The 25149-nt window shown below is 40.6% G+C and overlaps 1 protein-coding gene and 1 pseudogene across 23 annotated transcripts in view; both read left to right on the plus strand.

The window, feature by feature from the left end:
* The window catches only part of AKAP13 (A-kinase anchoring protein 13), a 278974-nt gene that overhangs the window by 216140 nt on the left and 37685 nt on the right, over positions 1-25149 (plus strand). For 14 of the 23 annotated variants that reach the window (XM_087878344.1, XM_087878338.1, XM_034424691.3 and 11 more), the window contains 5 exons: positions 1689-1872; positions 2358-2469; positions 10865-10898; positions 11864-11996; positions 24849-25020. In XM_087878344.1, the coding sequence (XP_087734470.1) occupies positions 1689-1872; positions 2358-2469; positions 10865-10898; positions 11864-11996; positions 24849-25020 (635 nt within the window). Of the gene's footprint in view, positions 1-1688; positions 1873-2357; positions 2470-8732; positions 8859-10864; positions 10899-11863; positions 11997-24848; positions 25021-25149 lie in introns of all 23 variants that reach the window. The other 9 variants (XM_034424688.2, XM_034424686.3, XM_087878331.1 and 6 more) reach the window with 1 other exon arrangement.
* Positions 6466-6602, plus strand: LOC117669946 (U2 spliceosomal RNA; annotated as a pseudogene).

The following is a 25149-nucleotide window of genomic DNA, read 5'->3' on the forward strand; positions in this document are numbered from 1 at the left end:
CTCCTGCCACGATGGGCAGGGTTTGGGTTTTCTGGAATTAACATAGATTGCTAAGACCATAGGCTGGTTAAAATGGTACAAGATGGGCAGGTCATCTTCATGGAGAAAAATTTCCCTAGTCACCTGGAAGCCATTTTTGCTCACCATAGGTGACCAAGTGAATAACTCTGTTACTTCCGCTGCAACCTCTTCGTTAGCGGCATGTTTCCTCTTTTACTAGGATCAGTCTGGCTTTCCAAATTTAGAAAGAAATATGCTTAATGAAGCATGTGCATGTTCTTATCCTATCAGATATGCAAACTGAGCAAAACATACACTTAACGTTATGTGTGGGAAACACAGGAGGTGGAATTATGCCCCCAAGTAGTTAATGTAAACATTAATCATAAGTGGCACAAGGAACTACGAAGCTGAAAACAATTATTGCAAGAAAGTAAAAACCAATGTAGGAAAACTCAGAAGGTGTCATAAGTATGCATGGAATGGCAACGTATAAGCAATGAAGGTTTGATGGCCAAGCATATTTCGGCCACCTTAACTATTTTTGTGGCTTCTGTCTAACTAGCAGAACAAAAACATTGCAGCATAGAATTTCCTCTTAACACGTTCTACGTCCATGCACAGCTTTTTCCCAACTAGGGCAAGTCAACAACAATAATTTTGTTGCCAAAAGGGACCCAAGGGAGAACGAAACTTTAAACTGAAGCTGAAAAATCAGGAAGGAACCAGGGGTGAAATGCTACCGGTTCGCACCGGTTCAGGTAAACCGGTAGTAATAAAAGCTACTGGTTTAGGTGAACTGGTAGTTAAAAAAAGCTACTGGTTCATTTGAACCGGTATTTTCGACGACAGTCGTGCCGCACGATTTATATTTGTTAGAAAGCAGAAATCCTGCTTTCTAGCAAATCTAAATCGCATGGCACAGATGTCTCCCCCCCACACTGTTCTACTTACCTTCAAACAGCTCCTTTTTCCGTGCACCAGGCAGCAAACTGGTGGTAACCCGCGGAGGATTTCACCACTGGAAGGAACAACGAAAAGGGTTGCATGGTGAAGTCTTATAATTAAACCAGCCCATAAATGCCAAAGTCCAGCCTTGATAATGTTTCTGACAATGCTTTCCTTTAGAAAGAATTACTAAAGCAAAATCTCTTTGATTAAATTGAATGAGAAGGCAAAAAAATTGCACGTATTTCTCTACTCGGCATTAACTGGAATCCATTTTTAGCAATTCTTTATTAGAAACAACTTTCCTAAAAAAAAAAAATAAAAACACCTAACTAACTCATGCTAAAAGTACTAATAATGCTCCTCTTGATTTTTCCTTTGCATCTTTGTACGAAGGTAATTTTTCTCATGAGGAGAAAGACCAAATCTATACTCAGTACAAAGTAGGGCTCTTTACAAAAAGTCCTTGAGCCTGCACATTTATATCTAGACAGATAAATTGTAGCAGCAGAAAGTTGCAAAGGAGCTACTGCGGGTGGACTGGGTCTCTAATTCTAACAGCAATAATGTGCTAACATGCTAACTAACCAAGGAAACCAGGTAGATCAGCTTACAGCTAAATAATATACAGCACAATATTACTTGGAAATCTCCTTGTCAAGCTTGCTTAAGCCAACAAGATTTTATTGACTGAACTATCAAGAACTGGGGGAAACCTAAAGCCTGTCATTTGTCTTCAGTTACAGCTTAGAAGGTCTTTCCAGAGAGGCTGATGATACTACTAAGCCATCCTCAAGTCTCGATGTAGCATCTATGAACACCAAAGATCTTCGGCGGAGTCCCCTAGCAAATGATGAACGAGGGTCCCTGGTCTCGCTCACTGAAGAGGAACAGGAATCAGAGCTAGGAGAAATGAGAAGTCAGGTAAGAAGAAAGGTCATTCCAAGGATACAGTTATCCTTGCTTGATTTGCATGGTCTACAAAGCCAGATGTGGGCAACAGCAGTTTGCATCCCTCGATGTCAGAAGGCACCGTTCCTTTTCATAATTTTGTTACAAGTGATCCTCAACTCGATTTTCACTTTCCACTCTTGCGATCAACGCTAAGAGAAATCTTGGACAGAAATCTTAACTATGTATTTAAGGACCACCTCCTAGGACAGTGATGGCTAACCACCTCCCCCCCCCCTCCTCCTCCTCCTCCTCTCCCTCTTTCCCCACCCGCACTCCCTTCTAGCACTGATGATGTTACCTACTTGGGTCAAGAAACGTTTGCAGGGAAACAACCAAGCTCAGAAAGCACCATGGACCTCCTCATTTAAGCCCTGAGCTACAAATATTCTCCTCTATTTGTCTGTTTGACCGGTCCGAGAAGACTAAATTTAGTTTAACCATCCTGCATTTCACAGATTCTCCAAAGACCACAGCCCCGCTCCTTCGGCTTCTCCACAAGTCCCGTTTCTCCTCCATTAACGAAATCCATGTCGCTGATGACCATCGCCCAAGCGGAATCAGACAATAGTGAGTATTTGTGGGTTTTAATTTAGTTTTTCTTTGCATGTAGCATTCAGTTGTGAGCATGTTAAGCACACCTTCTGCTTTTCCTATACCAGCCTAGCTTTGCGCCATTTTGAGATAAGTATTTGTCAGAGGAGGCAAATGTCTGGTCCTGCACTATATGAAGTGTTGGGTTGTTTTGCCCAATTAATTACTCCTGTAAAGATGCTCAAGTTCTTTTCTTCTATTGGTCCAACCTGTGCATTTTTTAAGAATGTAGAAGACCCTGGATTAAATTTGAGACTTAGCACACTACTGAACTCTCATTCCTTCCCAATGCCTCTCCAAGAAATAAGTGTCAGGGTTCCAAGTAATAGATCCATTGCAAGCTAAAACTCAGAGACAGGTGAATTCCTTAAAGAATAGTTTTATTGGAAATATCAAATTGGCACATGTCTGGTAAAAACCAACTGAGGGGCCTCTTGGTTTTCACCTAATTAAAAGTTTTTCTCTCAATCCCAAACAATCAGTCACATGGCCCAATCAAGGCAGCGTCTGCTGGTCTGGTGACATTACTCCTCCTTCCTCCGTCCAGGTGTGATAATGTCCTTGGTTCCCAAGAGAAAGTATTTTGTTTTGACTACACAACCCCAGCTATCTCTAATCGCCCCTCCCTATCCCTCAGCTCTAGTACGGCAGCACTGAAGCTCCAAGATGGCTTCGGCCAGGTCAGTTTCAGGGTTGACAATCAGATTAGTAGTGAGAAAAAAGAGGTAAAGATAAAGGTTCCCCCTGTCCAGTCATGTCAGATTCTAGGGGATGGTGGTGCTCATCTCTGTTTCTTAGCAGAGGGAGCCAGTGTTATCCGAAAACATTTACCTGGTCATGTGGCCAGTATGACTATACGTTTAATGGAACCCTGTTACAGTGGTGGGATCCTCCCAGTTTAACAACCGGTTTGGTTATCACGTGATTTGTGCATGCGCTCACGCTTTGCGCACGCCCGCACCTGATTCATGCTGCGCACACGTGCACAGTTTGAAGAAATCTTCACTTCCAGGTTTCTTTGGAGGAGTAACACAGCTGATTCACGCAGCAATCCACTCTTGCCACGTGAATCAGCTGAGAAAATAAAGGTAGGAAAATAGGGCGGGCAGGCAGGTGGGCCCATCTGATCGTCGGGCGAACGAGTTCGCTCCCAGCTGATCGTCGGAGCTACTGGTTAGCCTGAACCAGTCCGAACTGGTAGAATCCCACCCCTGCGTTGTTACCTTCCCATTGAAGTGGTACCTATTTATCTACTTGCATTTGCATGCTTTCAAGCTGTTAGGTGGGCAGGAGCTGGAGCAAGGAACAGGAGCTCACTCTGTCCCGCATCACTCAGGTCTCGAACCTGAGCTTTCAGCTTTCCAACTGATAAACTCAGTGTTTTAACTGTTGAGCTATCTCGCCCCCCTCAGTAGTGGAAAGAATAAAAAGAAATTGAAATCTTGATGTAGCAGAGACAAGTCTCCAGTAAGATGTGGAAACCATCTTTAAGGTGCTAGAAACAGTCCAAAATAACTAAACAAACTGCACCCCACTGTGACTAATGTCCCCTCCTTGGAAAATGTCTCCTGGATTCTTTTACGTCTATCTGGAGTTTTGAGAGAGGTGAAGAACAAGCTATCTCTGCATCTGCCTCATTTTTTTTTCTTTAGCGGAAATGACAGTGAGACATGTTTTTATAGGATGATTGTGTGCCCTGAGGGAACGTCAGTGGGTTCTGACTTGCAGTTGTGAAAGTTGCATCTCCGGTGCAGCTTCATTGTTCATCAGTTCTGCTAGTGGTTATGTGGTGTGGCTCAAATGAGCCTGGAACAGAGTGATTGTAATCCATGATTACTCTAGCATTTAATGGATTGTATTCTTGTTCTATTCCAATTGGAAATCCAGATTTTATATAATAAGCGGAAGTGGCATTTCCTTACATTTCTCCTAAATTTAACTATTACTTCCCAACTGTAATGATGCTTGTGTGGTCACCCATGGTTTTAGATGGCTTATTTATTTATTTGTCCAATTTAGAAGGCCATCTATCTGTCTAAAAACTTTGGGAGGCATGCAGTGTTAAAAATAAACAATTTAAAAAACAACCTGTACATCTCAAAGAGATGTACAGACTAACATATAAAATAGGTTCACCATTCACCTGAACCAAAGGCCAGGTTTTCACATACTTTAAAAACACAAGTCAGGATACAAGCCATATGGAAAACACCTAGGAAAAAGTTTTGCAGGGGTCACTACAGTGAAGAGAACATTTTTCCTCGGGGAAATACATGGAGGAATAAAAAATCCCAAACATTTCAAATTCTTCTTTTTTAAAAAAATTATTGTTCTACCCTAGAAAATAAAATACAAAATAGTAAAAACAAACAAAGAAACAAAATGAAACAAGAGCATTAGAGGTCTTCTAGTCCAACCCCTGTTCAAGCAGGAGACCCTTATACCATTTCAGACAAGTGGCTGTCCAGTCTTTTCTTAAAAGCCTCCAGTGATGAAGCAACCACAACTTCTGGTGGCAAGCTGTTCCACGGGTTAATTGTTCTCACTGTTAGGAAATTTCTCCTTCGTTCTAGGTTGCTTCTGTCTTGGATTAGTTTCCATCCATTGTTTCTTCTCTTGCCTTCTGGTGCTTTGGAAAATAAGTTGACAAATCCCTCCCCCCTTTCTTTGTGGCAGCACCTCAAATACTGAAATACTACTACCCTGTTTCCCCCAAAATAAGACATCCCCTGATAATAAGCCCTATTGGGCTTTAGAGTGGATGGCAATAAGGCCAAGCGCTTATTTTGGGGTTCAAAAGAAATATAAGACAGGATCTTATTTTTGTGGAAACACGGTATCATGTCTCCCCTAGTCCACATTTTATTTTATACATGTTTTATTTTTGCCATAAAATAAAACACTCTGCATATATAAGAAAATCATTGTCCCCCCCACCCTTCTTGGAGGGAAGCCTCTCTGGTTTGGGAGTTTGCCACTGAGAAAGTCTCTTCTAACAACCAAACCTTTTTGGAAGATCTGGCTTAGCTTCTCAAGACTCATGACTCATAAGGATGTTGACTCGTTTTTGCTTCTCCCTTAGCAATAGTAACCAAAACACTTGGTCCATCCATGAAAATAGACACTTCATCTTCGCTGACCAGAATGTACCAATTTTCTTCCTCCTTCCGAAGGGCCCTCATTAAGGGCATATCCGCACACAGGATGGGCTCACGTACTCAACAAAGGACCAATTGGTGTCCCCTTTTTTTTCTCTCCAAGTGGCTAAAAAAAGGGAAAGGGAATCTTTCCCTTGAAAACCAGCTTTCTTTGAGAAACGGATTATTTTCTCTTAATTATAGGAAACCTTTTTTGCAAATGCTTTCCTTCAAATTTTGCACTCCTTTCCAAAGAGGTCTGCACCGCAGCTCAAATTAATAGCAAGGAAAGAAACAGATTCACAAAACGGTGTCGTGCCAATGAAAGTTGCTATTTTAATATTTTGATCATTTAATAGGCAACGTGGTATAGTGTTTCCTGCCTGAGCAAGGGGTTGGATTAGAAGACCTCTAAAGTCCCTTCTTTGGGAAGAATAGAATATAAACTTCATTACGGTCATCGACCAGCAATAGACATACAATAAATTAAAAATAATACTGACATGAATCATGAATAATAACATCCCTGTTATGAAAATACATGATCTCAAACTGTTAGGATCACGCCCTAATTTACATGAGTGGAGAGCCGATAGTATGTGAGTAAATGTATTTTTCCCAAAATTGTTATAGATATCTCCAAAAAATTGGTACCAGTTGGCATCTGTAATTCTGTAACCAATTTTTTTTTTCTTGTGGATATTGCAGCAACACAGAATTTTGCCCCTGCACGTGTGGTAGCCGGGTTTGAGTCTTGGAGGAGAAAGCCTACATAAAAGTCGTCTATCCTCCCTGGCAGTCTCTCTAGTAAAGGGAGAATATATATTGACCTACATAGGCTTCTCGGCCTTTTGGCTAAGATCAAGTGTAGTATCTAAAGTCCCTTCCAATTTTGTTATTGTGTTATTAGGGAGCATGATAGGCTTTAACGTGGCCTTCACTTGCAAGGTTACCTTTTGAAGTGCACATTGATATCATAGATGTTCTTAGAAAAATAAATATGGAGAGTGTCTCTCTCTAGAGATTTGTTTGGCAATGAGCCTCTCTTTTCAGACAAAAAGGACCAACATAAACCGGAGGTCACACAAAGAATCCTGAGGCGCAGAAGGTTAGAGAGCAGGTTGGGATTGCTTACATTCACCGAGACAGTTATTCTAGGAATAAAGCCATCATCCATAATCACTACTTTGTAATATCACTATGTATGTTTCAACTTTAGATAGCCTTGCCTCCCTCCTTAATACTACATTTGGAATGCAAGGCGCTACCTAGAATACATTCCTTAGGAATTTAATTTAGACTCTTTGAAGAGGAGTAAAGATAGTGTAAGTACCGTGTTTCTCCGAAAATAAGCCCTCCCCTGAAAATAAGCCCTCCCCCCCAAAATAAGCCCTCCCTGAAAATAAGCCCTCCCTGAAAATAAGACCTCCCCTGAAAATAAACCCTCCCCTGAAATTAAGCCCTCCACTGAAAATAAGACATCCCTGAAAATAAGCCCTCCCTGAAAATAAGACATCCCTTGAAAATAAGCCCCCCCGAAAATAAGACCTCCCCAAAAATATTTAATCACATGCACAGCCAATCCCCGCCATTTCCTCTGGTTAGGGTTAGGGAGACAGAGCTGGAAATCAGGTAAGATGGCAAGAAGAGCCCCATCTTGCTCCACCTGCCCCAAAATAATAAGACCTCCCTGAAAATAAGGCCAAGCACTTATTTCGGGGTTCAAAAAAATATAAGACAGGGTCCTACTTTCGGGGAAACATGGTATAAAAGTTAAGCACAATCTAATTTGCCGGGAAATCCCACAGAAATATTGCTACCTCCCATCTGGGAGCATATTTATTTATTTATTTATTTATTCATTTATTTAAGAAAATATATATGGCAGCCCATCTCAATCTTCATGACACATATAAAAGTGAGTTCCTACTATTTCAGAGTTTGGAAAATATTGATATGAGAATCAAGTCTTGACTTGATGTAGCTTACTGAGAAAGTTTCCCCTCTGTAGACTTCATATTGATTGTTTTCTTGGAGATTGGTTTGGCTTTTCTTTCTTCCTTCCTTCTCAACCTTTTGACTTCTGAATGGTTGTAGCAAAATTGCTCTGAAGTCTAGAAAAGCTATTGACCTCTACCCAGACCTTTTAGTCATGCTCCAGTACACAAGAGATCCCTCAAATGTTTCTGTTCTTGCAACTATTTCATCATTATTTGATTTTGGCACTTGTCTATATTGCAACACTTAAACCCCCCCTCCCCCCAAATTATTCTTAAAACTTGGAAGATCTTGGAGGTCTTCTAGTCCAACTCCCTGCTCAGGCAGCAAACTCTATACCATTTCAGACAAATGGTTATCCAACCTCTTCTTAAAAACCTCCAGTGATGGAGCATTCACAACTTCTGAAGGCAAATTGTTCCACTGATTAATTGTTCTCACTGTTAGGAAATTTCTTCTTAGTTCTAGGTTGCTTCTGTCCTGGATTAGTTTCCATCCATTGCTTCTTCTCCTGCCTTCCGGTGCTTTGGAGAATAGGTTGACCCCTTCTTCTTTGTGGCAGCCCTTCAAATACTGGAAATGTCAGCGTTCCAAGGAACACTCCTCACGCAGTAACACGGTTGTTAAGTGAATCCGGCTTCCCCGTTGACTTTGCTTGTCAGGAGGTTGTAAAAGAGGATCCCTATGACCCCGCCATAAATTTGAGTCAGTTGTCAAGTATCCAAATGTAACTCATGTGACCGTGGGGATGTTGCAACGGTCGGAAGTGTGAACAATGGCCATAAGTCACTTTTTTTTCAGTGCCGTTGTAACTTTTAACAGTCCCTAAATGAACTGTCATAAGTCGAGGACTACCTGTAGCATTTTTTATTTTATTTTTTTGCATACAATGAAAACTCCCCTTTCTCCTCCCCCTTGGGGTTTTTTTTTTTTTAAAAAAAACCCACTTCCCTGCTTTTTGCTGCTGCAGCCCTTTGCTTTGTAAATATGCCTTTTGCCTTCTTCTTTGCCTCGCTGTGGCCCTTCTTCCTTTTTCTTTGTTATTGTCTGTTGTCGGGTGTCGAAACGGCATGCTCTAACCTCTGCCATTAACCCACTTTTCAGCACAGGGACGGATTCAGCCACCTAGACGGGTTTTCTTCTCCTTCAGCATCTCTCCTCTCATTCCTAAGTCTAAAACTGTCTTTTCTGTTGACTCTTCTTCCAGTGATGAGGAGGAGAAGTTGGAGAGTAAGTATTCTTGTTCGGGGAAAAATGATTCTGCCGTTTGCTTAGTGCTCCGTGGAGAAGCTCAGAATCTCGCGTGGCTTCGTTGAACGTAAATGCTAGCTAGTTTAGCGGCTCAGTCTCAGCTGAATGGCTTGTCTTCCTCACTTGTCTTCCCTGCTGCTTGCAAATTCTAGCCAAAGTGCTTTTTCAGCTTACTTTCCTGTTGATAAATTTGGCCTACAAGGTTTTTTTAAGGTTCTCCTTTTTTCTTCATTTGGCCCCCCGGATCAATAAGGAATGTTATGGGGATATAGTACTCATGTGTAGGAATTGATGTTATGGTCACAGATTTGCCGTATCGTATCGTATTTTATTTATTTATTTGCATGTAGGAACTCCCAACTTGGACGCCACGCTGATGTGATTCTTCGTACTTGCTTGCGTTCAAAACTATTAAATTTTGCTACAGGCTAACTTAACCCTTAGATTATTTCGCATGAACAGGTATTCAGGAAAAAAAGAGAGCACTTTTAATGAAACGTGTAAATTCAGAAATATTAGAAGGGGCGTCCTCTGCAACTTATCCTTGAAAAAAAATAATAATGAATTTGTTGTGGTTGTTGGACAGTATTTTATAAATAAATATAAATGAATTATAAAATATAAATAAAGAAATATAAAGAAATAAAAGAAATAAATGTGAAAGGGAGATTTTAATCAGGAGATAAGCTCATTACTGGAGGTGGTTAAATCCTGAAATAATTAGGACAAACCCATGGGACACAAGTTAGTTGTTTTCCAGAGAGAGATTTTTCCTAAAGCAATCCTTTCAAATCACCATTTAAAAATTGCCTTCCTCTAACGGCAGCAAGATAAAATCCTGTACCCTTCTTGTTATCCTTGCCTTTTGATGCCAGAATGTGAGGAAATAGTTAAGACAGTTTAAAACAACAACAACAAGAAGAAAATCAACTCTACAGTAAATGTAAACCAAGAAATACATGGTCATTTATGGCCAAGGAATAGACAAGGGGGGTTGGGATGATTTGAAGTAGTGAAGGATGTGCCGTTGGGGGAGTGTTTGAAAATTGTTCCAATATGGTATAATTTGAAGGACCGAAATTCCAATTTGCATGGCACATCTTGAACCTACCTACAGTAACCTAAACCTTTTAAGCAAATAAAACAATTATAAGTTAATTTCAAAGGGAGGTGCGTAGTTCTTCGAATTGTGTCTCCGTGTGCATCACAATGTAAATATGTTATTGGAACATCTGCAGTAGGAAACTTCTGTTCAGATTCAGACAGCTTAAAAGGGCCACATGAATCCTTTAGGCTGAATTTCTTACCAGAAAGTAACCAAGGCAACTCCTTAGAACGTGCTTCTTTTGTCCTTTGCAAAGGTCTTAGTGTGATCTCCAACCTTTCTGCCTGGGTATAAAATTGACAAGAAAATCCTCCACACTCAAAAGATTTTGAATATTGCTGGCTTCAGCTTGCAGACTGTCCCCAGTGATTATCATAAATGTCCCAGCTACTAATTCAAGCGAGAGGATGTAATGCATGCTTGTTCCTATTTGACACCTTTCTCAAATCTATTTTTGCTGGGAAATGTGAAAGAAACTGTTTAGATTTCGAACCATGTTTCTACTTGTTCTTTTCACGGATTGCCCGAAATGACCAGAGACATCAACTTGGGAAGACTCTGAAGTATTGACTCTAGATGTGGTCCCATCAGCTGGTTCTCAAAATAACTATCTTCATAAAAAGAGAGGAGGAAATCAACATAACTGCTCATTTATAATCTTAATGAAGAGTATGGCCTTCTAGATATCATAGTCAACTGTTATCCTGCTAACACGTGTTGGATGAATTCAGAATCAAACACCATCTGGCACTGGTGACATTTTCTCCACCTTGTCATACTGGAACATATGTTTTAATAAAATTACATACAGGTATTACTATATATGTTTTGGTTTTGAATGATTTTTAACTCTACTTTTTTTCTCTTAATATTTTTGTAGGCATCCGATCCTTCAACAGCTCCTTGACTCAAAGGTGAACTTTTTATTAATCTCTTAAACATTCTCTAAATATAGTTTGTTGCTTTCTTGAATTCAACAAGAATTTAAACAAAAAGGACTATTGGTGGTGATGGTGGGTTTTATTTTATTTTTTTTAAAAAAGGTTGATTTTTCTGTAAAAAAAAATTGGCCCAGTGATCAACTGATTGAAAAATTAAATCTACATATCTCGTAATTGTAATCAAAAAGCTTGTCAAATTTACTAGTTTCAGGTTGAGCAAGGTATACGTATTGGGTTTCAAAAATTTTTACTACTGGTTCTGTGGGCATGGTGGGAGTGGCTTGGTGGGAGTGGCAGGGGAAGGATACTGTAAAATCTCCATTCCCACCCCAATCCAGGGGAAGGTTACTGCAAAATCCCCATTTTCTCCCGATCAGCTGGGACTCCGGAGGCAGAGAATAGATGGGGGCAGGGCCAGTCAGAGGTGGTATTTACTAGTTTTCCTAACTACTCAAAATTTCCGCTACCGGTTCTCCAGAACTGGTCAGAACCTGCTGAAACCCACCTCTGGTATAAAAGATCTGTATTGCAGAAAAAGAAGTATTGCTGTGCAATCAAGATTGAGAACTGATCACAAAAGCAATTGATTGATTGATTGATCAAGAGCCACTTTCAGTCTTTAAGAGGCATATGAGAGACCATATTCTAAAAATTGGGTAAAATGGCTTTGGCGTGATTTAATTGTACTTAAAATGAAATACATTTGTTCTGCAGGCAGTAATTCCTGCACATATGAGAACATATGGGGACTGAGCCTACCTGTGAGGGGTGGGTAGGAAGCATTTGGCTTGCAGCAAAGTTTGGTCCTTTCTCCTTAAAATAGTTTCTGTATCTTTAACTTGCACACTAGGCAGGTTCAAATGAAAATGCTGTGTCTCCAACTTGAAACAGATGAGTTCTTGTGCATTGATTGAAATGTTTTATCTCTTGGCTTTTAGCATCAGTGAGGAGAGTGGCAGTTTCCAACCCCCCAGCCCCTCGAGAAAAGATTTGGAAGCCAAAAGTGGAACGAAAGTCAGCCGTACATTCAGCTACCTCAGGAATAAAATGTCCAGCAGTAAGAAGAGCAAAGTAAGTAGACCCAGGAGTTGTGCTTCCAAGACGGGATCAGGGATGTTTGTCATTATGCTTATTTATTTATTTTATTTATTTATTGGAATTTGTCAAACAAAAACAAGAGAATAAAAATACAGTGACAGGGAGGGACAATAGGCATGTTACCTATGTAAAACTTCATTCAGTGCTTTGCTAATAAAGGAGGCAAGCTGGTGTAAACAGAAGGATTATTGTCTGATACTAGACATACATAAAATGGAAGCCTAGATGAATCTCTTGTTCTAGAGTCTGACTTTTATTTCCTGAAAATCAAATCAAATTGGGTATTAGCTAGAGAAAGAAAAAGTCCTAGAAAATCTCAACATCCAACCAAGTTCATAAAAAATAAATAAATCCATTAAGGTTCTTGGTCCTTAGCCAGGGAAAACTTTCTAGGCCATTAACATTTTGAAATTCTCCCAGAATGACCACCACAATGTTGGCGACTGTCATCTTCTAACACCAATATTGAAGTAGAATCCTGGAGCAACATATACAACATACACATACGCATCCTATCTTTTTTACATCAAGTTCAGAACATGCTGTAAGATCTAATGCAAGCATGGATTCTACCACTGAACTACTGCCAGCTCAAAAGATGCACATAAGCAACTCCTAAAGTAGTAGATTGGTTTCTCTGAGTCTTGGTTTAGATAAACATGATTTATTAAGCAAACTGCTGTTGGCTGTGTTAACATACTACTCTAAAAACAAACAAAACAAACAGTATTATGATTTATCTGAACCCAATCTTATCAGTATAGTCTATTATTGTTTATCTTGACTGGCAGTAATGTTTAACCTGAGCTTCAACTCTGGGCTTGTCCTACTTTGCAACCAACTTTTGTTGAGATTATATCAGAATGGGCAAATTTGAGGAAACGGTTTTGCTTCTGCTATCCCAAAAGTTCAGCATGTGATATCGTCTTTCTGGGGAGAGTCCACCGCCCGTCTGCATCAAACAACTGCTGGTGCTCACTGCAACTTTTTTGGGTTTAAGTGGTCATTTTGGGGTTTGGAGGGTGGCTGTTGGCATTTGAATTCCATCATCCTTTGCATCATGATCTGAGTCAATTTGCAACATTTGCATAAGTGAGGTCATTCCATCACAAGGGGACTGATAAGGATTATGTAAATTGCACACATCAAATCAGGGCCTCCCAACACACAACCCTCACTGTATTCTAAGTTGTCTGAAGAGGCAGGTGTCTTGATCGACACACAGCCAAGTCACGGCTACAACAGTGCTTTAGTGAAGATCAATGGGAAAAAGGTTTTCTATAGAACCCTTCAATTTCATTTTGTGTGTTTTGTACGTGTTCAGAAAATACCACACTCTCCTGTTTGTACTCAGAAGATGAAGTGTCAAGTGTGGGCTGAAAGTAGCTTGTTCTTCTGAGAAGTGGTGGGAGGAAAATTTTGTTTGGCAAGAACACTTTAGAAGTTTAGAAAACCAGACCATTGCAATAGACCAGAGACTTCTTCTTTGTTAGAGGTAGATGTTTCCCATCCACTATGATTGCACAGCTAGAATTAGAATCTTGTTTATAAGATCTTTCTTCTCTTTACTGTGATTCTAGACAGCACTGCAACTTAAAAAAGATATTGAGATTCTAGAAAGAGTGCAGAGAAGAGCCACAAAGATGATTAGGGGACTGGAGGCTAAAACATATGAAGAACGGTTGCTGGAACTGGATATGTCTAGTCTTATGAAGAGAAGGATTAGGGGAGACATGATAGCAGTCTTCCAATACCTCAGGGGCTGCCACAAAGAAGAGGGAGTCAAGCTATTCTCCAAAGCTCCTGAGGGCAGGACAAGAAGCAATGGATGGAAACCAATCAAGGAGAGAAGCAACTTAGAACTAAGGAGAAATTTCCTGACAGTGAGAACAATTAAATCAGTGGAACAATTTGCCTGCAGAAGTTGTGAATGCTCCAACACTGGAAATTTTTAAGAAGAGATTAGATAACCATTTGTCTGAAGTGATGTAGGGGTTGGACTAGAAAACCTCCAAGGTCCCTTCCAATTCTGTTATTCTATTCTATTCTATTCTATTCTATTCTATTCTATTCTATTCTATTCTATTCTATTCTATTCTATTCTTTTAAAAAAGCTTTTTTTTAAAGAAATGCTTTTTCTGAAAAAGTAGCATACTTTTATTGTGATCATCATCACTATAGAGGCCATCTTTATATTTAAAAACAAAATCAGCCAAAGACCCCTTTGGATAATCAGATTAAAATGCAAAAGAACTTCCTAAAGTTCTGACTTTCGCATCCTAGACAGAAATCTCCTCCTTTTCCCCCAATATTCAACAAGTGGAGATACTCTTCATCTCTCATTTCTAAAAAGGAAAACAAATTTTTCATGAGAAAATTTATTTTATTTGTTTATATTTTTATTTATTTAAGGTATTTATATAGCCACGCATCCTTCCGAGAAACTAGGGGTGAAATCCAGCAGGTTCTGACAGGTTTTGGAGAACCGGTAGCAGAAATTTTGAGCAGTTCAGAGAATCAGCAAATACCACCTCTGGCTGGCCCCAGAGTGGGATGGGAATGGGGATTTTGCAGTATCCTTCCCCTGCCATGCCCACCAAGCCACACGCACAGAACCGGTAAAAAAAAAAAATGATTTCACCACTGCGACAAACCCTGGGCATCTCCCAATAAAAGTCCAATCCGTCAAATCCTTAATTCAGTCTTTACTCGATGGACTTATATGTCATTGTGGAACACCAGTTTTGAAGAAATCTGTTTTGATGTATCATCCTTTTTTTTTTTGGAATGGTTACAACACCGCTTGACAATTGTGCAAGGGAAACTCACCGCTTGTGGGCACCCATTTAAATTTTATGAGTGTTTTGAAGTTCCTCTGTCTGTGGCTAGATCAAATAGCCTGAACAGCAATTGTCTCCATTTCAAAGCATCCTTTCCTATGCAGCTCCCATTTTTCTTGATTTGGGTAGATTTTTATTTTGGAGAGAACATTCAGTAAACCAGAACAAATAATCTTCAGGACACAGTTTTTTAGATGTACAGTCTTCTTTCAGTCATCTTCTCTGATGGCATAGCTTTTCAACCACTTCAAGGATGAAGAGAAATATGTAGACTATGGGTATCCAACTGTTTTGCTTCCATGGCCTGCATTAAGTGAAAAGGAATTGTCTTGGGCCCCATAATATAATATACAGTATAGTATAATATAGACCTAAACCAGGGGTCTACAACCTTAAACACTCAAAGAGCCATTTGGACCCGTTTCCCACAGAAAAGAAAACACCGGGAGCCACAAAACCCTTCCCGTGCCTGATTATTTCTTGAGCGGCCACAAAACTAGCATATGTAGTTGAATGAAATGTTCTGTTTTCTTCTGAAACTTTTCTTTTCTTGGATTTATCCATGGTTGGCCTACTGGGGGTTGAAAAGCTCAATAAATTGCATGCCAGTGGGTATCGCACATTGGCAGTTGTGACGCATATTTTGAGTGACAGGGAGCCGCAGCAGAGGAGTGAAAGAGCCACAGGTTGCAGACCCCTGACCTAAACAATATCTGCATACTTTTTATTTATTTCATATGGCATAACAGAATACAGCATTAGTGCATAGAATTCACAAAATCAGCATGTAAAATGTGCATCAAAATATGAAACACCAGTACAGTGAATTATTTTAAAGACGTACAATACAAGTGATGAATAAAATGATGAATAAGATTAAATTATGTATGAGCAGTTACTGGAGTGCCTAAGCTGTGACCGGATATGTAGATCGCTTAGCCATTGGACAGCAATGCCCTTGATCTGATTTTAGCCATTGGACAGCAGCACCCTCAAGATGATGATCTACATACTGATGTGTCCAGATGTGCTGAGGCTCAAATCCCAGAACATCAACCCAGGATTTTGAAAATTGCAAAGGGCCGATACAAAAAACACTGTATGAGCTGAGATTATGCCCCTTTGGCAAGGGCCATTGACCGTAATAAAGATTGATTAGCTGAAAATTGCAATGCCAACATACCTCCAAGGGAAGACCACTGGAGTGACAAACCCAAATAGGTCTCCAAAAATCTGTCTTGTCCAAATCTTGGTTGGGGGAGAATTTCAACTATTGGTTTCTATTTTTGACTGGCACCCCTCTCTCCCCTATTTCTGGATTCTGCTCTAGATCCAGAAGTTCTCCATTCTCCGTGTTTAGGGGATTAGAATGGAGTTTACCTTTCTCGCCCTGGAAAGGAGATTTTTTTCCCACCTTAAACTGTTGCCTACAGATTTTTCTTAGATGTGTGGAAGGTATTTAACTTTCCTCGTCGTCGTCTTCTTTTTTTTTTTTTTCGTTTTTGTCTAAAATAGATAGAAAAAAAAATCTTGAAAGAGGAAGCAAAACAGGAAGTTTCTAACCCTGCTAGTACTTCTGCCGCCTTAAAAACACAGATGTTTAAGTCATATAAATGAATCTCTCTCTCCAGGAAGACACGCATGAACCATCGCTGCCTCTTCTGTTTTAGCATTCAATACTTGAAAATGCCAATTAGCAAAGATTATGAGAAAAGAGGGAAAGAAATATCTTCAGCACCTCCATGTGTTGTTTCCCAAGTGTCGTCCCCCCCCCCCAAGTCTTTTGAGTCCCTTGAATAGCCCAAGGGAGCTTCAGCTGTGACATCTCCAGAGCCTGAAGGGTTAATCTGTTCTTTGAGGAAGCTCAGAAGAAGCAGCTCTTCCTTCTCTCCTCCCCTCAGCCTTCTCTCTTGCTCAACTTGTTTCTGACTTCCTTTTATGACAGCAGGCTGAGCAGCTGAACAGAATCGGTGCTTTTGGGGTTTGTTTTATCTCTAACGTGATGGATGGATAGGTGTTGGGCAGATTGTCTTGCACGGAAGTTGGGCAGCATGTCCCTCAAGTGGCATCGGTTTTCCGACGTGCCCCATATAACAGTGAAACTGATCGGACGTTTCCACTCGGAGGTAAACTTCTATCTTGGATTGGGTGGTGAGGATTAGTGATGGCAGCGCAGCGGTGGTCAGGAAAGGCCTGGTTAATTTGTCTAGTTTGCATCAGTTGGTGCTAAGAGGTTGGTGAGAAGTCTAGGCTGGATTATCCCTTCTTTTTTTTTATTCCAGTTTTGGCAATATGCTGCTCTACGATCTTTCTCGGTTTGGAGAAGATTCATTTCTATATATCTCTTATATATAACAAATTGTGGTTCGTTAAACTCCAAATTATAGGGCACTGTGGGGGTTTTTTTTCAGCCTTTGTAGTTGTTTGTACTTTTTTGCACCCGTGAAACATCATTTCCTGTTTTCTGACTCAATCTGCTTATGGTCGCTCTCTTGTCTTCCTAATCAAACTAATCAAAACAATTAAGACGATGTTTTTCTTCAAAATAGGAACATTTTCTTCAAAATGCCAGTAGTAAATTCCTGTTACTGGGCAAGAAGGACGGCTAGAGAACTAGAAATAAGTTGTTGATTGACTCCGTTTTCTTGAGCGAGAGGGTTAAGAGTCAAATGGAGCAGCCAAATATTTTTATGCCTGTAGACCTCAAAAGGAAGCGATAGATTTGATATGCTTTGCATTCACACAGCTTTGTTCTCAGAGCACAGTAATCTCCTTCTTATACTGATAAATCTTCTGTTCTCCTATTAGTCAGACTGCACTGATTATCCTTATTATTTATTAGATTTTTAAGCCACCTGATTATCAGAGATCTTTGAGCAGTTGACAAAAGACAGTTAGTATTTTGAAAACAGTAAAAATAATAAAAAGCATAGAAAGGATTTGTCAAAGCATAGGAACACTAGCATCCTAGTTGAATGCAGATATTTGAAGTAAAGTAAAAGAAGATTCTAACTCAGAGTGAATCTAACATGTTTTTCCCCGTTTTGTCCATGAGAGATGCCTTTCTTACTGCATTCAGTTTTATGTGGCTGCCCACCTCAGCAAGTGACTCTGGGTTGCAAGCAATCTTAAAATAAATGAAAAACAAATTTCCATTCAAAACTACAAAAATTAAAATACACAGCAGCTGAGAAAGAGGTCACAGTCAATGGTTGTTAACACCACCAGAAGATGGGATGGCAGGCCTGAAGTGACTGGCTAGATATGGGTTAATGTCAGGCTTCCAAGTAACACCCCCATCGAAAGAAGACCCCAAGGCTTGAGTTTCCTCAAAGTTCCATTTTATTAGGGATGTCATATTGGCACATATGGGAAAACCCAAATCTGAAAGTTTACAGGTTTTCCCCACCCTAGGGGTCTTCTTTCTGGCTTGTCTGCAGTTGGCCTCCTGTGGGGGTGGATTTCTAAGTCCAAAGCGACAGCTGTGTGGTACCACATTTGTATACAGTCCAGTACTTCCTTGATGCCACAGGCTTGCCTTAGAGCTGAGCTGATCATAAAAACCTCAAAGCCCTGAAGACCCCCAGAAAATTTTCTGAAGGCCCAAATGTGAAAGATGGCTTCCAGGACATTCTCGGGCCCCAGAATTTTCTGTTTAAAAAGGCTAAAAAATATATCAATATTTGAAAGGGAGGGAGAAACAGATGAAGTACAAGCATGAGTTTCATAAATAGGAGGACATTTTTGAAGAAGACTTTAACATAAAACATAGAATAATAGAGTTGGAAGAGACCTTGGGGGTCTTCTACTCCAACCTCCTGCTAGAGAAGGACCATTTCAGATAAATGGTTGTCCAGTCTCTTTTTGAAACCTCTAGTGATAGAGCACCCACAACTTCTGAAGGAAAGCTCTTTCATTGGTTGATTGCTCTCACACTTAGTAAATTCACGCATCACCTTAGAAAGAAGAGTTGAGAGAGAAATGGAGTACGTTCCCCATATGAATGGAGTCTTAAGACCTTTTGCATTTCTCAGTATGCATATAGTACTTTGCTAATACACCCCACTCCAAAACATGAATTTGTTCAACTGAAGAACTGCCCCATAAAGAAAAATTCTGCATTAAAATATGCACCTTAGTGAACATGAGGTACAAAAATACACTTTATCTTCAGGGAAAGCTATGTACGATAGGGCATTTCTGGAATAATAAAGGGATATTCAAAAATGCTTGCTTCAGGGGAGTTGTGAGTAAAAATATTTTTATGACACTTTCTGGAAAAGAGATGTCCAAAAGGATGTGGGAACAGGCCCAATTAAATTTAAGAATTGAAAGAAAAGAAATGGAGAGAAGCAAAAACTGGAGGACATCACCTAAAAAATATCCCTAAAGATCGTCTCAGCAGCTGAGATAAACTACACACTGTTTTTTAGATATCGAAATCACAGACTTTGATTTGTCACTGGGATGTTGCGAATATGTTATGGTTGTCATCAGGGGGCCAATCCCGAATTACCTCAAGATGGCAAATAAGGTGTCAGATGTCCACCATTTTATTTTCATGTTCCATCCATTAAATTATTATCTGATGGCCTTCAGGAAGTGGTTCTTCTCTGCTTGCTCTCTGGAACTGTTTCCCCCTGATATTCATATGGCTTCCACCTTGAACCATGATCACTAAAGCCAGGGTCTTCCGTTGAATGGAAATAGACCTCTTATGGAATGGTTGGACTATTCGTTTTTTTAGTTTGTTTTTTCCTGGACTTTCTCAGCTACCTATACTGTGGTTACTCATTGTTGTGATTTTCTAAGCTATCTGAGTATGATATGATCATTGAGGATCCCAGAGTTGAGTGGTGTGGTGGCCTAGAGGTGGAAGCTCTCGCCTCACATTCAGGAGGGTGTGAGTTCGATCCTAGGTAGAGGCAGATGTTTCACTCTCTCTGGGCACACTGAGAATACATCTGCTGAAAAAACTCCGTATTGGCGACAGGAAGGGCATTCGGCCAGTAAACACTCAGCTCCGCTCAGTTGCCCAGACTCCACCCCGCAAGGGATTATGGGGTCCTTAAAAGAGGATAATTGAGGGACCCAGAGCTGGAAATTACAGACCATGCTGTAAGGTGGTGTAGTGGTTAGAATGCAGTACTGCATGCTAACTCTGCTCACTGCCAGGAGTTCGATCCTGACCAGCTCAAGGTTGACTCAGCCTTCCATCCTTCCGAAAGGATGAGGTAAAATGAGGACCCAAATTATTGGGGGTAGCAATATGCTAACTCTGTAAACCGCTTAGAGAGGGCTGTAAAGCACTGTGAAGTGGCCTATAAATCTAAGTGCTATTGCTAAATGCTATGTTTAAGACTAGCTTTGAGCTTTGTCTTGTTTTATTATTGTTTTAAATAAAAATTGAAGAAAGGAATAAAACAAATGATATTATGAAGAAAAAAATAGTAGGGAAAACAGGGAGGTTGATAGGGACCAAAGATTCAAACTCCATTTCTACATTAGGTATGCAGATACTAAATTGCAACATTTAAATTTAAGACATTCTTTGAACCTGTGATATCAGCCGTGGTTCAGGACGTAGCAACATGTGTCAATCCTGCCAGATGTAGCTTAGTCAACTGGTCAGTGACTTAGAACTGGGTATGAAGCAATTAAATTCACGGCTGACGTTTTTTGGTTTCTTTTTTTTTTTTAAAGACGTTCTATTTTGTCACCAAGCTGCGTATATTAATTGGGAAACTGTTGGGGCACTGAAGGTTTTCTCAAGTGTGCATAAAGTCTCACTAGATGAAACACGTTGCTCTAAGCTGTATGAGTTTTAGATCCCAATGCACATGTCAGTAACTGCTAATGGCAATAAAAAACATGAGCATTTAGTTGTTTTCAATTTTACGTTGATTTTACTGGGCTGAATTTCATTGTATGGAAGGCAACCTTTGGTCATGTACCTTCTACATGTTAGTGGTCTGTCTGTGGGCATTTCCACGAGGAGAACTAGGCTTAAGATCCTTAATATAGGAGGATAACTTTGAGGGGAATGTTTCTCAAAATCTCAAAGATTATGAAGTTATATTCCCCATAGTATCAAAGACGACTTGTAAGAGGGAGAATCTATTTTTGAGATAGAAATTATTTGTCTTTTGAATATCTCTCTTACTGAGTTTTCTCTGTCAAGTTACTGTTTCAACTCTGTCATTTTTAGAGTAGATGGTTCTTCATGAAGCCTATGTTGAATGACTCTCGCCTAATTGGTAGGGATTATTTTTGAGATATAAATTGTTGTTTGAATATCTCTAATACTGAGTATTCTCCGTCAGCTTGCTACAGCTATTTGAAGCTATTGCTTCAACTCAGTCATTTCTAGAGTAGATGGTCTTCACTCAACCAAGTTCTGTTGAATGACTCTCACATAATGGGAAGGGATGCAACTTTCAGTGGTTGCAAGCTAAGAAGCAGTGCCAGATTCAGACTTGTTCCGCTAAAGTTATTTCCAGCCATTCTCAGCTTTATTGCTTTACCAACCAGATATCCTCACTTGGTGTCTGCTTGGGTTGTTCTTCTGAGTAACTACAGCTTTGGAGACTTGGGAATGCTAGTGGGAAAAAAATGGTGCGCAAGAATCAAGATAGAGTAGATGTCAAAGCAGTCCAACACCATGCTATGTTGACTTGAAACAAAGCCCATGAAATTTCATGAGGTTCCTTTCTTGCTAAGCACGCTTCAAAGAAGCACGGCAGCTTTAGACCGGTCAGTTGCAACATGGGTGACTACCCCGTGTTGTTGTGTTTTTTTCCCCGTTTCTGAATGCATGCCAGGAAAGCCAATAAGACTGGCCTGAGGGGCTACAGTCACAGCTGTAGGTATGTGTTCAACTTCTGATGGGCCTTGCCTTCTGCCCAGAGAAAGAGAGAGAGAGAGAGAGAGCAATCCTACATACCATTTTACTTGTATTTGCATGTATTACCCAGGGGACTCAGAGCTTTTCCTCGTGAGCAGAATTGCAACAGCTGTCATCTTTTCTTTTTTTTTTTATCCTTGCCATCTTCAGCTATCCTGATATTAACTGTGTGATTGCTGTTTTTACCATGTGTTTAAATATATACCGTGTTTCCCCGAAAATAAGACCAGGTCTTATATTAATTTTTGCTCCAAAAGACGCATTAGGGCTTATTTTCTGGTTAGGTCTTATTTTGGGGGGTATACAGTACTAAATGCATCCATCTGGCTGACAGTCTTAACTGGGGCTTATTTGGGGGGTAGGGCTTATATTACGAGCGTCCTGAAAAAGCATGCTAGGACTTATTTTCCGATTGGGTCTTATTTTTGGGGAAACAGGATGGATGGATGGATGGATGGATGGATGGATGGATGGATGGATGGATGGATGGATGGATGGATGGATGGATAGATAGATAGATAGATAGATAGATAGATAGATAGATAGACAGACAGACAGATAATTATATATATATATATGTGTGTGTGTGTATATATATATATGTGTGTGTGTGTGTGTGTGTGTGTATGTGTATACACACACACACACACACACACACACACACACACACACACATAATGTTGCCTTCATCCTCTAAAGCCAAAGTGGGATGAAGGCAACAGGCTAGAAAACAGCAGACCATGAGTTCTGGTCTCATCTTTTTGTGGGGAGGGGGCTAGTCATCCTAGGTCAAACCTAGGAAGAAGTGGGCCAGGACAAATTACATCTGAAATCAAGAAAACTGCAGGGACTCAACATTGACCTGAAAGATCCCCCCCCCATCCCCAAAATATAGGAAGTGGTGTTGGTGATTGTTATAGAAGGGCAGGCAGTTATTTATGAAGTAGGTGACTGAGCCACGGTGGCTCAGTGGTTAGAGTGTGGTACTGCAGGCTACTTCTGCTGACTGTCAGCTGACTGCAATTTGCCAGATTGAATCTCACCAGGCTCAAGGTTGACTCAGCCTTCCATTCTTCCGAGGTGGGTAAAACGAGGACCCACATTGTTGCCGGCAATAGGCTGATTCTATAAACCGCTTAGAGAGGGCTGTCAAGCACTGTGAAGCGGTATATAAGTCTAAGGGCTATTGCTATTGGTGTAACGGATCATTTTTGTAATCCCCATGCAAATAGGAATGGGATCCTAAACAAAGTGTGGTCCTGAGGTCAGCTCCTTTTTTGGAGGGCTAATTTGACCAGAACAAGACCAAAAATAATAATAAGGTGGGCAGAATAAAGAGATGGGCCTCAACCCTTCCATTGGCCCAAAGTTGGAAGATTCAGGCATTACCTTGAACCTCCTGAAGAAAATCTAGGAGTTTCCAGATCATGACTTGGAAAAAAACAGACTGAGATGGATTGAAGGGAGAATTCCTGCCCTTCCCTCAAGCCATCTTTAGGCTGACATTAACCTCTTCATTGTCTGGGGGTTGCAATTCCCAGGCCTTACCTGCCAACCTGATCTGTAGCTGAGCTATAGGGGAATGTTAAAAATTGCAGTCCCATCCGATACGGATATGAAAGCTTCTTTGAGGAGAAGCTTGCCCTAAAATGCTTTTTCCCCCTTAAATTTAATGTTTACGTATATGCTCCTATAATGAATATTATTTGTAAGGGGGTGTTGCATAATTCATAGTTGCCATGAGCTACTTATTTTGAATCCCTTTACCAGCAACAACAATCAGGATTCCTTCTTGACCTTGGAAAGTTCAGGGAGGTTCATGACACATTTTTGGAGGGCGGGGGAATCTTAAGTTTACAACAATGAAAACAATGCTACTGATATACAGTATAGCATCTCCAAACTGCATTTTAACTCATTCCAATGAAGCTGATGTTTTTTCTTGAAATTCCACCTTCCTCTAATTGTAGATAGTATCATCACCTCACCTTGGCTCTTTATAGGAAACTCTTTGCAGGACGTTGGTTTTAACGTTAGATTTTTTTAACTTTCTTGATTGAAAGAGTCATTTAAGAAGAATTGAGGGAGCCACCTTGTCTTGGATGCTGTGGTTTTAAGAGCATGCAGGGGGAAAGTCAAAGTAGTCTTTCTTCTTCCTGGCGCTAACCTCAAAAGTTTTACATTTGCAGAACCTACCTTCCTGCAGAGCTCAGTTCTCACCTCAAAGTAGAACAATCTCGTCTAGAAGTTCATAAAACCTGGTGATAGAACTCATGGTTTGAACTCGCAGGTTGTTTCTCGAGGGTTGGGAAAAATTCCTGCTTGAAACCCTGGATGTTCTGCTGATGCCACATAATTCCGAGCTACAGTTCTGACTCAGGATAAAATAACGTATGATGTTCCTACATATTGATGCCCTAGGTCAGGGGTCTGCAACCTTAAATATTCAAAGAGCCATTTGGACCCATTTCCCACAAAAAAGAAAACACCGGGAGCCACAAAACCTGGGTGGGCGTGGCCAACTCGATGTCACTCACTTCCACCAGTCACATGATCCCCTTAGCCACGCCTACCCAGCCGGTCATTAGGGCAGAGAACCCGTTGTTAAAAAACACCAGGAACCACAAAATCCTTTTGACATCTCTCTCTCTCCCCTCCCTCCCCCCCTCCCTCCCTCCCTTCCTCCCTCCCTCTCTGCCCCCTCCCTCTCTCTCTGTATCTCTCTCTGTCTCTCTCTTACCTTCTCAGGCCAGGCGAGGAGTGACTGGGAGGGGAGGGCGAAGGGTGGGGCCAGCCAGTGGTGGGATCACCTGACAGGGAGGCACAGCAGAGGGCCCAAAGAGCCGCATGCGGCTGACCCCTGGCCTAGGTAACGTGGACTGGTTCAAAGCAATGGAAGCATTGCCCCTAGGTATCTGCACTCTACAGTCAATGACTCACAGTTGACTTGGTGAACATTAAGTTGAAGGACTCAACCGCTTGCATCTTTGGCATATGGGAGCATCATTTTTACACACACACACACACAGCATTTTATGTTATGAATATTTTATGTCCTTGCGCTTCCTTCTTTTTTTTTAGGAGAAAGATAAAGAGAAAGAGAAACTGAAGGAACGGGATAAAGACTCCAAGGAAAAAGATAAAGATAACAAGATACTAAATGGCCATCTCTTCAGTGCCATCTCAACCGTGGGGCCCGTCAGTTGCTACCACTGTCTCAAGCCCTTCAACAAAGATTCATTCGTTTGTGCAAGTGAGTAACTCCCCCCCCCCTACTTTGTGCACCGGAATGAATAGGTAATAGAATACATTTCTGAAAATAATTATGTTCATAACATTACCGTCACTGCTTGCCCTTTTGATGCCAGGAGAGATGACCATG

This window comes from Pantherophis guttatus, chromosome 13, assembly GCF_059756535.1.
Source record: "Pantherophis guttatus breed Tessera chromosome 13, ASM5975653v1, whole genome shotgun sequence".
Classification (NCBI taxonomy): Eukaryota; Metazoa; Chordata; class Lepidosauria; order Squamata; family Colubridae; genus Pantherophis; species Pantherophis guttatus.